The sequence below is a fragment of the Triturus cristatus genome, chromosome 1_1, assembly GCF_964204655.1.
Source record: "Triturus cristatus chromosome 1_1, aTriCri1.1, whole genome shotgun sequence".
NCBI lineage: Eukaryota > Metazoa > Chordata > Amphibia > Caudata > Salamandridae > Triturus > Triturus cristatus.
In genome coordinates this window covers 61,498,063-61,513,013 of record NC_140579.1, presented here as the reverse complement: position 1 = coordinate 61,513,013, position 14,951 = coordinate 61,498,063, and the positions used below count along the sequence as shown (strand labels likewise).

At 53.6% G+C, this 14,951-nt stretch overlaps 1 protein-coding gene across 2 annotated transcripts in view; it reads right to left on the bottom strand.

Moving 5' to 3' along the window:
* LOC146869405 (uncharacterized) overlaps positions 1–14,951 on the bottom strand; it is a 109,091-nt gene that overhangs the window by 21,141 nt on the left and 72,999 nt on the right. Inside the window, exons 3-5 of one of the 2 annotated variants that reach the window (XM_085599756.1) lie at positions 13,820–13,927; positions 4,372–4,443; positions 2,342–2,437 (exon numbers count right to left, since the gene is read on the bottom strand). In XM_085599756.1, the coding sequence (XP_085455882.1) occupies positions 2,342–2,437; positions 4,372–4,443; positions 13,820–13,927 (276 nt within the window). The remainder of the gene's footprint in view (positions 1–2,341; positions 2,438–4,371; positions 4,444–13,819; positions 13,928–14,951) is intronic. The other variant, XM_085599758.1, reaches the window with a different exon arrangement.

The window sequence follows — 14,951 nt, the reverse complement described above, 5'->3', positions numbered from 1 at the left end:
TGTTATAAATACTAGCTATTTTGCTCCCCCATATAGCAACCAGCGATGTAATCTTCTCAATTTGGCTCTTAACCACCTCTAACTCAGATCGTATAAGAATTTCAAAATGAGTTTTAAGCTCTTTAGCCAAATTTGAAGCCCACATTGGAGGATCCACTGCAGCCAAGCCATTTCCACCAGTAATATGGCCCTCTGTCTGGGTCTTTGATGTTATTCTCGAAGGGCTATTCACTTGCTTTTCCCCTTATGAGCTTTTTGTTTCTTCTGGCCACCTATCCTGATTCCCCCCCCACCCCCCATGTCATGTTTATTTGAATTTCCAGAAATTACTTTTTCAGGTGAGGGCCTTAAATCAGGAGTGGTCGAAGGATTTGCTATTTGAGAGTAATCAAGATCGTCGATTTCCAAGGTTATTAGGGAGTTTGGAATCCTAGGCGTTAGAGACAGGCGTCTTTCAGTGCGTTCGATCGCATTAGAGACCGCCCCAATTGCCTGCCGTAACATTTTATCAATGGCATGGTTTCCCAATGGGCGTGCGCAGTGGCTTTCTGGCGAGTGTTAGGCCTTGTAGGTGGAGAAGTACTGTCCCCCATACTAAATTATAGCTATACCTCCTTTATATGGGAGTAGTACAAGAATGATTATTTAAGTGAGTCAAAATAACACACTCCCTACAGTTATATGAGTACCAAAAACCCAGACCTTCACTCTTTCCAAAACCCCTCGGCAAAACTCCAAAGTTCAACAACAATAACCCGATGCCCAAACTTTTATCATGTAAACTCACGTAACACAACTTATCAGGGGAATGGCCCAGCCCAGCCTCGATCAGTCTTGGACGGGCTCAGACGGCCCCGCCCTTGGCCCGGGCTTCGCCCGGCACGACCCACGCTGCGGGTGAGGAGGCTGCGCTTTATGCGCTGAGGTGGAGCGGTTCCTCCCCCTCATCAGCTGGTCCCAGAGCAGCTGTGCGAGGCCACGTTGCACCCTGGGAGACGGAGTTCATAGGGTGGTTTGAATGGTCATACAGCGAGCAGCAGCAAAGGGCACGTCCAGGAGAAACGTTGGCAGGTATCAGAACCCGCAGCCAGAGTCCACTCAAACACCGGTAGGAGGGCAGAAAAAGGGTTACAGGGACCCACGCTGCGGGGGTAGAGGCTGCGCTTTATGCGCTGAGGTGGAGCGGTGCCTCCCCCTCGTCAGCGGGTCCCAGAGCAGCTGGGTGAGGCCGCGTTGCAACCTGGGAGATGGAGTTCATAGGGTGGTTTGAACGGTCATACACCGAGCAGCAGCAAAGGGCACGTCCAGGAGAAACGTTGGCAGGTATCAGAACCCGCAGCCAGAGTCCACTCAAACACCGGTAGGAGGGCAGAAAAAGGGTTACAGGGACCCACGCTGCGGGGGTAGAGGCTGCGCTTTATGCGCTGAGGTGGAGCGGTGCCTCCCCCTCGTCAGCGGGTCCCAGAGCAGCTGTGCGAGGCCACGTTGCACCCTGGGAGATGGAGTTCATAGGGTGGTTTGAATGGTCATACAGCGAGCAGCAGCAAAGGGCACATCCAGGAAAAACGTTGGCAGGTATCAGAACCCGCAGCCAGAGTCCACTCAAACACCGGTAGGAGGGCAGAAAAAGGGTTACAGGGACCCGCGCTGCGGGGGTAGAGGCTGCGCTTTATGCGCTGAGGTGGAGCGGTGCCTCCCCCTCGTCAGCGGGTCCCAGAGCAGCTGTGCGAGGCCACGTTGCACCCTGGGAGATGGAGTTCATAGGGTGGTTTGAACGGTCATACAGCGAGCAGCAGCAAAGGGCACGTCCAGGAGAAACGTTGGCAGGTATCAGAACCCGCAGCCAGAGTCCACTCAAACACCGGTAGGAGGGCAGAAAAAGGGTTACAGGGACCCGCGCTGCGGGGGTAGAGGCTGCGCTTTATGCGCTGAGGTGGAGCGGTGCCTCCCCCTCGTCAGCGGGTCCCAGAGCAGCTGTGTGAGGCCGCGTTGCAACCTGGGAGATGGAGTTCATAGGGTGGTTTGAACGGTCATACACCGAGCAGCAGCAAAGGGCACGTCCAGGAGAAACGTTGGCAGGTATCAGAACCCGCAGCCAGATTATAATATCTTACATATCTCTACACATCTACATCTACATATTTGTATATTTTTGTTTTCATCCATTGAAACTTATGTCAAATTTCCGTAAAATCTGCTATGATAATTGCTGTAACAAGCCTCCTTTAAATCCACCCCTTAAGTTTCCATGGATCTGTACAAGGATGCATTAATTCTCAGACACACAAAGCGTGTTACATTCTCTACTAACTTGTAACTAACCACATCTTATCATGCTCACCTGAACTCCTTATTTCAGGTTTTGTTGTCTCCTGAACACATGATTCTTCCTTTGGTCTTGTGCTCAGTGAAAACACTGCTGTTATAAGTGGATCCCCTGAAAAGAGGAGACATACCATATATAATTGCATGATAGAATGACTGAATAAACACAATGAGTTGAGAAATCCATGAAGTATAACCAAAAAGCAACTATCTGAAAAGAGGCCTTAAAAGATGAGCGGTAGAACAGACACACAGGTGAGTGACGCCACGGTGTATACAGTACAAAAAATCCCAAACTCTCTAAGCTAAACTGCACAAACTGCATATACATCGCTGGCAGCCATGGTGGAAACATCATCAGTTTCTTAGAATCATACAAAAATCTGCAAAGGCAATTAATACAAACAAGTAAAATAAACTTACTTTTTGGTAAATGAAGGAAAATTACTTTATTCTTTGGTAATCTATGAAACCCTTTTTCAGAAGCAGGTCATTGGTTATGTGACATTTAGGCCAGGGGGAGAAAGGAGGAACTTAAATTGTGCAGCAAACGTTAGAAGAACTTGAACTTCTGAACACCGTGTTACTGATGCTAGCTAGGAATGCTCTCATTTTTAAGATGACTACTCATGTGGTAAAAGTTGTGGCTTTTACCTTCGCATTTTATTCTTGTACGAGTAAAGCACAACATCTGGGAAACTTCTTTTAAAATGACTAAAGAAATTAGAGGGTTAAAAGATGATCTGCTTGTACGATAACCACAGTGGTAAAACCGTTACCTCCAACTTTGAATTCAGTAGGATTTTTGTTTGCTTTAGTTATGGTATATTTGAACCCTCTCTGAGCCTGAGGTGCAGCAACACACCGTCTAAGACAAGGCTAGACTCAAACTCTCTCTGAGCCCGAGGTGCAGTGACACACTGCCAAACACAAGGGTAGACCTGAACCTTCTCTGAGGTGCAATGACACACTGCCCAACCCAAGGGTAGACCTGAACACTCTCAGAGCCTGAGGTGCAGTTACACACTGTCCAACCCAAATGGAGCACTGGTCTGATACAACAAGTAGGCTGATCCTGACAAAAGTCTGGAGGTCAAAAAGTTCAGAAGGGACTGCCACTTTTGGGAAGAAAAATCCCTTTCGAGTGGGCTGCTGCTGCTGAAATTGCAGCCGTGGTGTGAAACCGAAGGTCGTATACTTGAAGCAGGTTGGTCCCGGTGGTGCCCTGGAGCTATGGAGAAGAGGACTGGACCTGCCATCTGTGACCTGAGAGGAGCACAGAAGAAGTGCATCTCCTTTCTCTTCTATCATGGACAAAGAGTTGCACTCTTTCAAGGGCCATTTAGCGGACCTCTTGTGTGACTTCAGAGACTCGACAGAATTCAAGAGGCCTTTTATGGGAAGTACCCAGCTCAGCAGTGGCAGCTTCCTAAAATTACATTTACAATAGATTTAATAAAAATTCTGACTTAGTCATTAGATTTTATTGTTAATAAATAAAAAAATAGGTGCTTGAAATGTGTCTATGGCTGGTACAGGGCAAAAGTTATAAAGTATGTACGTTTGTTATACCTTGACTTTTCCTATTTACTAGTTATAGTCTGATCAGTGACAATGTTGTTTGGGCCCAGTCACTGGGTGAACATGGCATTTCTAATGTCACACATGTTCAACTCTTACATATTATTCGCCCTACACTGTGAGCTGCAGTCAAGCTACACAGGGCAGGCCTAAAGCTACTTTTCACTTCCACTGTAGCGGATGGCACAACAAGTGCCGTAGTTCAGAGGTGACATGTAACTTTCTTTGCTATTAATGTGCATTTCTGCACCATATACTGGGATCTTATAGGACAGTTAAAAGTGCCAATCAAGTTTTCAGCCACTTTTTACATCTTTTATGGCCTCGGGTGCGTACACTGGGCACCAGGTAGTAGTGTCCCAGAGTTAAAGTGCAAGGTTACCAGGAGGCGAGTCCCAAACAAATGAAATACTGGGAGTGACCACATATTGTCCAACACAAGAAGTGCAACAATGTAGGACTTACCCGCCTCTGGGTCTGCACTGATTTCTTCAATTTCCTGACCAAGATGATCAATAAAAGTTGAAGCTGGCTCTTCTTTTTTCCTCATAAAAATAGCAGAATGACGAAAAGAAAATTAGGTAGAACAAGTTATTGACAGTTACAGATTTATACAAACTGAGTTTCATCTATTACAAACATACAATTTTAGACCAATAATATTCTTTCTATAAGGTTAGGACCATTACCTTTTACAAGTTCAGAAGATCTTGCCATTGCATTTTGTGTTAACTATGTAAACATGGGGGCGTGGCTTGGCAGCCGACGGGCATGGACGCGTGAGCGACGAGCTCCGCACCCAGCCCAGCCATTAATCCTGAATTGAGTGTCCCCCAGACGGCTTGACGCTCCCGGAGGGCTCCCCCTGCCACCTCGGGACCCCAGGAGCAGCCGGATGGTGCAGACCGCGATGTAGGGGGCGGCCACCGCGACGAAAAGGTGACGAAGGCGGGCGACCGTCGGCCATCTTGGGCGGCCTCTGAGGGGACGGGAAGCAGCGGCCCACAGTGCTGGCGGAGCGGGCCGGAAGTGAGGCTGCCTCGGCCGCGACCACCGGAAGTGCCGGCCTGACCCTTCTGGAGAGAGTGGCGGCGGGGACCACCCTCGGGGCGACGATTGGGGCTGAGGTGCCAGCGGTGGAGGGCAGCCTGGAGGCGGTGGCTGCACGACGGAGCAGTGGCAGCGCAGCGGAAGGCCCTGGGCTGGTGTTGGCGAAGGAGGGCCTGGCCTTGGGGCGCCCACAGTGAGACGCCACGTGCGAGGTGGGCCAACACGGTGGGTGCAGTGACCCCTTGGTGGTAGCGGCTTGCTTGCCCGCGAATTGCGGACGGGCGGTTCTGGATCCTGGACGGGGCGACGACCCCGACGCCTCTCGGAGGACGGTGGAGAGGGCCGGACGAGGCCCCGACATCAGCGGCACTAGAGGCAACTGGTGGCCCCTCCGCTGAGAAGCCTGGTGAACGGAGGAAGGGCGCTGGTCTCCCGGGGAACTGCAGGAGCGGTGTGCTGCCCGCTGGACCGGGGAGCGGCCCGGAGGCCGCCTGGGGAGAGCCGCACGGACGGGCCATCTGGTCGGGAGCATGGTCAAGCCACGACTCAAGCCGGGCGGGCAGCCGGTGGAGTCGGTGGGGGACCCTACTGGAGGCGGCAGGGGTGGCGCTGGAGCCGACTCTGCGGCGGGACTACAGCAGCGACAGCTTGACCAGATCTTGCAGGCCATAGCAGACACAAAAACGGCGCTGCAGAATGATATCGCCCAGGTATCCTCGGACCTGGGGCTGCTCCGGGCGGACCATAGGAAGCTGGTGGACAGGGTCAAGATCACGGAGGACAGGATGGACCTGGTGGAGCCAGCGCAGAAGGTATTGGAGGGTCAGACAGCGGATCTCCTCCGGCGAGTGGTGACTCTGGAAAAGAGGGCCGAGGATGCTGAAGGGCGCAACCGCCGCAATAACATTCGCGTAGTTGGACTGCCGGAGAAGATCGAAGGGGGAGACATGATGACCTACCTGGAGACCTGGCTGCAGGAGGTGGTGGTGCCCGAGGGACTTACGCGGTTCTTTACTTTGGAGAGGGCGCATAGGGTACCGGCCCGCCCCCCGGACCCGGGCAGGCCGCCCCGGCCGGTGGTGGCCCGACTGCTGCATTACAAGGACCGGGACATTATCCTACAGAGGGCCAGAACTTCGGGACCCTATCAGGTCGAGAGTGCTCGGGTCTCTATTTACCCGGACTACCCCATGGAGGTTCAGCGCAGACGCACCTCATTCCTGGCGGTGAAGAAAGCACTGCGGGAAGAGGGGCTGCAATATTCCTTGTTGTTCCCGGCCCGTCTCCGAGTGGTGATGGATGGGGAAGCTGTCTTCTTCACTGACCCTGCAGCAGCCTGGAGTTGGTTGGAGTCGGCCAGGCCCCGAGCGACGGCGCATGCTGATGGAGAGGGGCCACGGGGTACTCCGACGAAGAACCGTCGCACCAGACGTAACAGGGCGAGGGCGGCGGGGGCCCGATCTCCGGGTGCATCCCAGACAGCATTGGAGAGGCGAGCCGCGTTGCGGGCGGTCTCTGTGATCTCCGGGGCCACGGCCTCCCAGCCCAGCGTGGATTCGGGATCTAGAAAAGGCACGGAGGACTCCCATTCGGATGGCGCTGTCGACGAAGTGGAGGAGCTGCCAGATGTTACCCCGGGGACAGCGGATGGCATGTTGGACGCTTGAAGGTTTGGGGAGCGCTTGGGGCCCTGAACTAAGGGACCTGGGTTGGGAGGCCTGGGGGCGTGTGGAGCGGGACAATGCTTCGGGCTCGCTGGGGCCCACGGAGAGCCGCACAGCGGGATGCGCCCATGGCTGGCAGGTCTGGAGATTCTGGGGGATCCCGGGGGTGGGGGTGGGGGAGCCCACGGGGGATGGACTGCTGGGGGGGGTGACATTGATGGAGCCTGGGCATGGATGCTTTGAGGAGGACCTTTGTCAACCCGCCTGGCGTAGAGTCACCACCTCAACCTCACGGACATAGTGAGACTCTGGTGGCTACCAGAGTATTTGGTTTCTGTTTGGGGGAGTATTTGGATGGGTGACTGTGGTTTAGAACCTGTTCTGGGGAGGGGTGGGGAATCGGGGAGTTGGGGAGTTTTAGGGAGTCAAGGGACTGTCAGTGTGCCTCGGAGGGATAGGATGGGATGGTTGATCAGACGATGGGATGGGGACCCCCCTTGAATTGAAAATTGTGACTTGGAATGTGAGAGGGCTCACCTCTATGGTGAAGAGACATAAAATCCATGCATACCTAGTGCGGAGAGGGGTCCAGGTAGCCTTCCTTCAGGAGACCCACTTAGACAAAGAGGAGGGGAAGGCATTGCAGCGGCGCTGGCGGGGCCAACTATACTACACCACCTTCTCGAGGTTTGCCCGGGGGGCCCTGATCTGGGTGAGAGCGGGGGTTCCTTTCCAGCCCCAGATGACATTGGTGGACCCGGAGGGTAGGTTTGTGGCAGTGCAGGGGCGACTGGATGGGAGGGACTTGAGCATGTGTAGCATATATGCCCCTAATGTGGACCAGGCGGCGTTTTTCTCTCGGCTGTCAGGGCAGCTGGCGGCGTATCTGGCGGGGCCGGTGGTCTTGGGAGGGGACTTTAATTCTGTAACGGACGTGGAGTTGGATAGGTCCCACCCCCCCCTGGCACAGTCGGCAGTGCGTCGGGTGGCCACTGCTCGGAGTGGCTGGCAGGACACCTGGGGCCTGGTGGATACCTGGCGTGTTCATCACCCGCTGGACAGGGATTACTCATTCTATTCTGCCCCCCATGAGTTGTACGTCAGATTGGATAGTATACTGTGCTCCTCGGACGTCCAGTCGCTGATGCGCCATAGTGAGTATTTAGCGAAAACTCTCTCGGACCATAACCCCTGTCTGGGGGTGTTGCAGTGGACCAGGCAGCGGCAAGCTATTCCGACGTGGCGTCTCAACCCACTGCTCCTGGAGGACCCGGTATTCCGGGCGGAGGTTAGCGACTGCTTAACCCAATATTTCGAGCGAAACTCGGGCTCGACGGCAAGCCGGGCGACGGAATGGGACGCGCTCAAGGCGGTGGTCCGGGGGGTTTGCATCTCATCCACGGCCGGGGTGAGGAAGTCGCTGCTGAAGGAGGTGGCGGGGGCGGAGGCCCTGCTGCGGGCGGCGGAACAGGCGCATCAGTCGGGGGCCGGGGAGCTGGCTGCGGTAGCTGAGGCACGCGAGGCGGTAGCGGTCCAGGTGGAGAGGCTCCGCTGCTTTGACCATAAAGGCTACCTAATGAGAGCGCACGCGGAGCGTGATAAGGTGGGATCCCTTTTGGCTTGGTTGGCGAACCCGGCGGCCCGAGGAGAACCGATACTGGCCCTCGCTGACGCGGGGGGCGCCCCGGTATATTCCCAGAAGGGGATAAATCAGCAGTTCGCTGGCTATTATGCTGGGTTATACGACAGCACCATGGCGGGGGAGCAGGAGGGCCTAGCGGACTTCTTGTTGGAGGCCCACCTGCCTCGCCTAGACCCGGAGGTGGGGAAGGAACTTGGCGGTGCCATCTCGCTGAGCGAAATTCGGGCGGCGATCCGACATATGGCGCGCCGGAAAACCCCGGGGGCGGATGGGCTGCCTGTTGAGTTTTATGCGGCGTTTTCGGACCTGTTGGCCCCGCAGCTGCAGGCCCTCTATGGCGAAGCTTGGCGCCGTGGGTGCCTGCCCGCCTCGGCTCGGGAGGCGATTGTGATTCCCTTGTTAAAGCCTGGAGGGAAGGCCGACGCGCACACGGCCTATCGGCCGCTCTCCATGTTGACGGTGGACTACAAGATATTGAGCAAGGTACTGGCGTCGCGCCTCCTGGGTCACATGGCCGCCTTAGTCCACCCAGACCAGGCGGGCTTCATTCCTCGACGCAGCACTGCCACCTCGGTGAGGAGGTTGCTGCGGGTGATGGAACTGAACCGGGAGGACTTCCCGGAGGCCTGCACGCTGTCGGTCGACATAGAAAAGGCCTTCGACAGTGTGGAATGGCCTTACTTGTACCGAGTGTTGCGGGAGTTCGGTCTGGGGGAGGACTTCGTGCGCTGGACCTCGTTGCTTTATAGCGAAGCCACAGCCCGGGTGAAGACGGGAGTCACCATATCGGCCTCCTACCATGTCCGGAGGGGGACGAGACAGGGGTGTTCCCTCTCCCCCCTGCTATTCGCGCTGGCCATTGAACCGTTGGCGGCTCATGCCCGACGAGGGGGCGCGTATGTAGGGGTGGCCTTGCGGGAGGATACGCATTATATCTCCCTCTATGCGGACGATCTACTGATGTTCTTGGAGGACGCGGCGGGTGCGTTGGAGGGAGCGGTTGCCCTATTGGAGATGTTTGGTCGGTTGTCTGGACTTAAGGTCAATTGGCGTAAAACCTGTTTGTTCCCGCTGTCGCGAGGGGGACAGCCCCCGCAGGCGTTGGGCCAAATCCGCTGGGAGGGCAGCTGTCTCCGTTACCTGGGGGTTAACATCTACCACACCCAGGCGGATCTGTTGGACGGTAATGTAGGTAGGGCGCTTCGTGGCCTAAGGGGCAGCATGGGATTTTGGAGAACGCTCCCGCTCTCGTGTGCAGGGAGGGTGGCGCTGCTGAAAATGGTGGCGCTGCCGCGGCTCCTTTACTACTTCCGCACCCTTCCGATGTGGATCCCGGCGTCGTTCTTTGCGGCGCTGCGGGTACTCTCCACGGGCTTCATTTGGGGTTCGGGTAGGCGTCGAGTGGCGCTGACCACCTTGCGGCGGCCGCGGGCGGAGGGAGGCTTAGCGGCTCCGGACTTCGAATGGTATTATCTGGCGGCCCAGCTCCAGTGGCTCACACAGGCGGTGGCCAGGGAGTACAGGGGCCCGGATGGCCCACAGGGCAGGCTAATCCCGCGCCACGTGCTGGCCTTTATTGTCCTTCACCAGAGGCTGGACCTCGCCCAGCTCACCATGGAGGAGCGGACCCTCCGGTTATGCTGGAATAGATGCCAGAAAAAGGCCGCCATAGTTCACCCCTATGCCCCTGAGATACCCCTGGGGATGTGCACGGCGTTTCCGCATGGCGGAGACTGGTCGGGGTTGGCGGTCTGGGAGGAATTGGGGGTCCAGATGGTGGGGGATCTATTTCGAGAAGGAGTACTGCTGCCTTTCCAAGACTTGCAGGACTCATATGGGCTTCCGCGGGGAGACTTCCTGCTTCATGCGGCCTTGGTGGCGAGCCTCCAAAGGCACTGGAACATGGGGCTGTCGGAGCCCCCGACGGCCACAGGTTGCCAATATGTAGTGATGGCGGCGGGGACGACCAAGGCCATCACATGCCTTTATCGTAGGTTGTCGACTGAGAGCCTCCCTCCATTAGGCGCCTTGAGGGGAAAATGGGAGGCAGACTTGGGGAAGGAGATCCCTGAATCTACATGGTCCACGCTGGTGCGGAGGGCTTGGAAGGGGACGAGGAACGCCAGGTTCCAGCTAGTCCAGTTTTTTACGCTACACAGAGCGTACCTGACGCCGGCTAAGGTCTTACAATATTACGGGGGAGCGCACTCTCAGTGTCCGCGGTGCGGGGTGGACGGAGCAGACTTCAGGCACATGTTTTGGGCCTGTAGGCAGTTGGGGGACTACTGGGAGGCGGTGGTGGAGTGCCTGAACCAGGTTACGGATCGCTCCATTGCCCCGGAGATGGGCACCTGCTTGCTGCTTTGGTTCCCACATACCCGTCGCACAAAGGTCACGAGCAAGTTCTATGATTTAGGGCTGATATTGGCCAAGAGGGAGCTGACGCTGCACTGGAAGTCCCGGGGGGGACCCAGTTTCCTGCGCTGGAGATCAGCCCTGGAGCGCTGGGCGGGGGCTGAGGGCACGCTCCGGGTGCAGCTGGCCCTCCGGCAAGATGACGAAAAAGCGCTAGCGACAGCCCGGGCGTGGGAAGCGTTGGTGGTAGAACTCCAGGGACTGCTGGCCGCGCCGGAGGAGGAAGGGAGCGGGCCGGAGGAGGGAGTGGCAGTGGGGAGCGGGGAGTAGTGGAGGCGACTGGCGGGCTCTGACCGCCTGTACTCTGGATAGGGCTGAGGGGGGAAGGCACTGAGGCTGTGGGGAGAGGTGGGGCTCCTGTATTGCATTGACCGAGGAGTGGGGAAGCATCGAGTGTGGGACAGGGGTAGTAAAAGGGGGCACACTGACAGAGGGTGGGGGGCGGGGGGGGAGGGGGCCGGGCGGGACGGCTGAGTGGAAATGCTGGTATCTGAGGGGTATTTCCGGGCTGGGGCGGGGATTGAGCGTTGGTTGTTGTATTGCTGTGTATGAAAACAATAAAAAATGTTTCAACAAAAAAAAAAAAACTATGTAAACATGGACTTTTCTGCAAGTAGGTGAAACTACTAAAAGAAAGGACATGATGTTCAGAGAATAGATCTTCTCTAAACACCTATTCTGTGAGGTGCCTTACTTTGATTGAATGGCAAGTCTCCTAGAGGCAGTTTTGCAAATCAAAGCTGATTGTTGTGTTTAAACTAACACCCACTAAGACGCAATACAAAACACCCTAGTCTTTTGTTCAATCTTGCCTATCTCTACAAAAGATTTACGCCAGACATTTCAGTTGTTAAATTGTTTTCTGCTGAACTAAATTTGATATGGGTATGGGCTTATATACTAACTTTAATGTTGTTTTGGTGCAACACTACATATGCCAAATGAACTTTTGTTAGAGGAATGCAATTTCTTTTCTCAGACTACAAAAAGAAAGCATAGAATTCTTCACAGTAACCTTGTTTTATGTTTATGCACAAGATTGTTTTCCCCATGCTCGTGTTCAGCCACACCTTATATCAAGAACGGAGGCCCGATAGTCTAACAATCCAGTTTCCTGCAGAGGCACAACCATTTCTGGACAGGTGAATCGGACAAAGGCTTCCTGAATGTCAGAGGTTTGTGGCAGTACAACATCCCAGTGATGGACACTATTCCACATTCTTTGCTAATCTTGCAATTGGAGCGGGCTACAATGGGCAATTTCCCATTACAAGGGTTCGGAAGGGAAGAGATATTTCAATATTTCCAATATTCTTAATTCTGCGAAGACAATCTTTTCTTTCGTCTGCTTCCTAGGGGCTGCTCAGTTGGACATTTCCTCCTCTATGTATGTGCCTCTCAGTGTGTGCTCAATGCTGTGATTGATAATCATAGCCTTGTCTAGTGTGGACATACACCTTATGTGTGCCTCCATGAGTGTGTGGTCACTGCTGAGAAAGGTAAGCAGTGCCTTGTCTACGGAGGACAAGCACCTTATGTGCGCCTCCATGAGTGTGTGGTCACTGCTGAGAAAGGTAAGCAGTACCTTGTCTAAGGAGGACAAGCACCTTATGTGCGCCTCCATGAGTGTGCGGTCCCTGCTGTGATTGGTAAGCAGTGCCTTGTCTAAGGAGGACAAGCACCTTATGTGCGCCTCCATGAGTGTGCGGTCCCTGCTGTGATTGGTAAGCAGTGCCTTGTCTAGTAAGGACATGCAGTTTATGTGTCCCTCCGTGAGTGTATATTCAATGCTGCAGTCAATAAGAAGTGCACTGTCTAGTTGAAACGTACACCTTGTGTGTGCCTCCATGAGTGTGTGGTCACTGCTGCGATGGGTGAGTAGTGCCTGGTCTAGTAAGGCATGCACCTTATGTGTTCCTCCATGAGGGTGGTCACTGCTGTGATGGGTAGGCACGCCTTGTCTGGTAAAGACATAAACGTTGTGTGTGCCTTCGCGAGTGTGCGGTCACTGCTGTGATGGTTAAGCAGTGCCTTGTCTAATGAAGACATACACCTTCTGTGTGCCTCCATGAGTTCGTGGTCATTGCTATGAACGGTAAGCAGTGCCTTGTCTAGTGAGGACATACACCACGTTTGTGCCTTAGTGAGTGTGTGTTCAATGCTGCAGTCAATAAGTAGTGCCTTGTCTAGTGAGAATACACCTTGTGTGTGCCTCCATGAGTGTGCGGTCACTGCTGTGATCGGTAAGCAGTGCCTTGTCTAATGAAGACATACACCTTGTGTGTGCCTCCATGAGTGTGCGGTCCCTGCTGTGATCGGTACGCAGTGCCTTGTCTAAGGAGGACAAGCACCTTATGTGTGCCTCCATGAGTGTGTGGTCACTGCTGTGATCGGTAAGCAGTGCCTTGTCTAATGAAGACATACACCTTGTGTGTGCCTCCATGAGTGTGCGGTCCCTGCTGTGATCGGTAAGCAGTGCCTTGTCTAGTGACAATACACCTTGTGTGTGCCTCCATGAATGTGCGGTCCCTGCTGTGATCGGTAAGCAGTGCCTTGTCTAGTGACAATACACCTTGTGTGTGCCTCCATGAGTGTGCGGTCACTGCTGTGATCGGTAAGCAGTGCCTTGTCTAGTGAGAATACACCTTGTGTGTGCCTCCACGAGTGTGTGGTCATTGCTATGAACGGTAAGCAGTGCCTTGTCTAGTGAGGACATACACCACGTTTGTGCCTTAGTGAGTGTGTGTTCAATGCTGCAGTCAATAAGTAGTGCCTTGTCTAGTGAGAATACACCTTGTGTGTGCCTCCATGAGTGTGTGGTCCCTGCTGTGATCGGTTAGCAGTGCCTTGTCTAGTGAGGATACACCTTGTGTGTGCCTCCATGAGTGTGTGGTCCCTGCTGTGATCGGTTAGCAGTGCTTTGTCTAGTGAGGATACACCTTGTGTGTGCCTCCATGAGTGTGCGGTCCCTGCTGTGATCGGTAAGCAGTGCCTTGTCTAGTGACAATACACCTTGTGTGTGCCTCCATGAGTGTGTGGTCTCTGCTGTGATCGGTTAGCAGTGCCTTGTCTAGAGAGCACACGTGTCCCATATGGACAAGGCCATCTCTCTCATATCCTGGCTAAAGCACCGCTTGCTTACTTGGGGCGCTGACACGGTCTCTTCTCTCGGACTCATCGTTGTCCATAGGATGGAGCAGTTGTGTTTCTTTCGTTGTCAATGAAAAGACAGTACTGGCAATGAGAGGGCCTGTTAAAGAAAGAAATCACAAATAATTAAGTCTGCAAAGGGCAATTTACAATATTGAGCAGTATCTGCTGTTTGAGTCACACCACAGACGTTCATTGGTGGAGCGGATATTGAGCACAGCACGTCAGGCTTAGTCCAGAAATTCAAAGACAAACAAAGTGAAAGATGTGCACACCCATCCAAGGGAGACAATGTGAGAGAAGGACTCATTCCCCTCACAAAACACAATGTGGAAGATGAGCTTCTCTTCAGGAGGGAAAGAGTGAGAGATAGGCATGTGCTTCAAGAGAGACCGCGTGGGAGATGTCATCGCCCTTCAAGAGAGACAATGTGAGACACATCCTCCCCAACATAAGAATCAATGATACGGCTTAAACCCTGAGCAGAGAGAATGTGAGAGATGCCTCCCTCAGGATACACTGTGAGAGATGCATTGTGTCTTGCATGCTTGCATTCTTGGGGTAGGTAAACTGATGCACGATGGGTTAGTGTGGCCTAGAGAATGTGATGATGTCATGGAATGTCAGCCTGTGTAAGCAGATTCTAGATAGGCAGGTTTTGGACAGTTGATGAGAGGATGGAGCCTCGAGAGAAGTTACCAGAGTGTGGTTGTAACATGGAATAAAGAACCTACCTGTACCGAATTGTGATTGTAACATGAAACAAACCTATATGTACCAGAATGCGATTGTAACATGGAATAAACAACCTATATGTATCAGATCATAATTGTAATATGGAATAAAGAAACTACCAGTACCAGATCGCCAGCTTTTGATATATTTGGGGAGTCTCTCCCAAAGAATCAAACTTGATTTTACCCAGAAAATAATTCACCAGATGTTTGCAGCACTCCTTGGAAGGAGGGGCACCTATTCCTGCAACATCTGGGTTCAAAAATGTGCTGACATACATATACATTTCTTTGGCAGGGTATTTTGCCTGGCTAATCTCGTCAGCAAAGTCACTCAATTTGGCACTTCATTTTCCGTACTGTTTTATTGATATCTTATACAACTTTTTA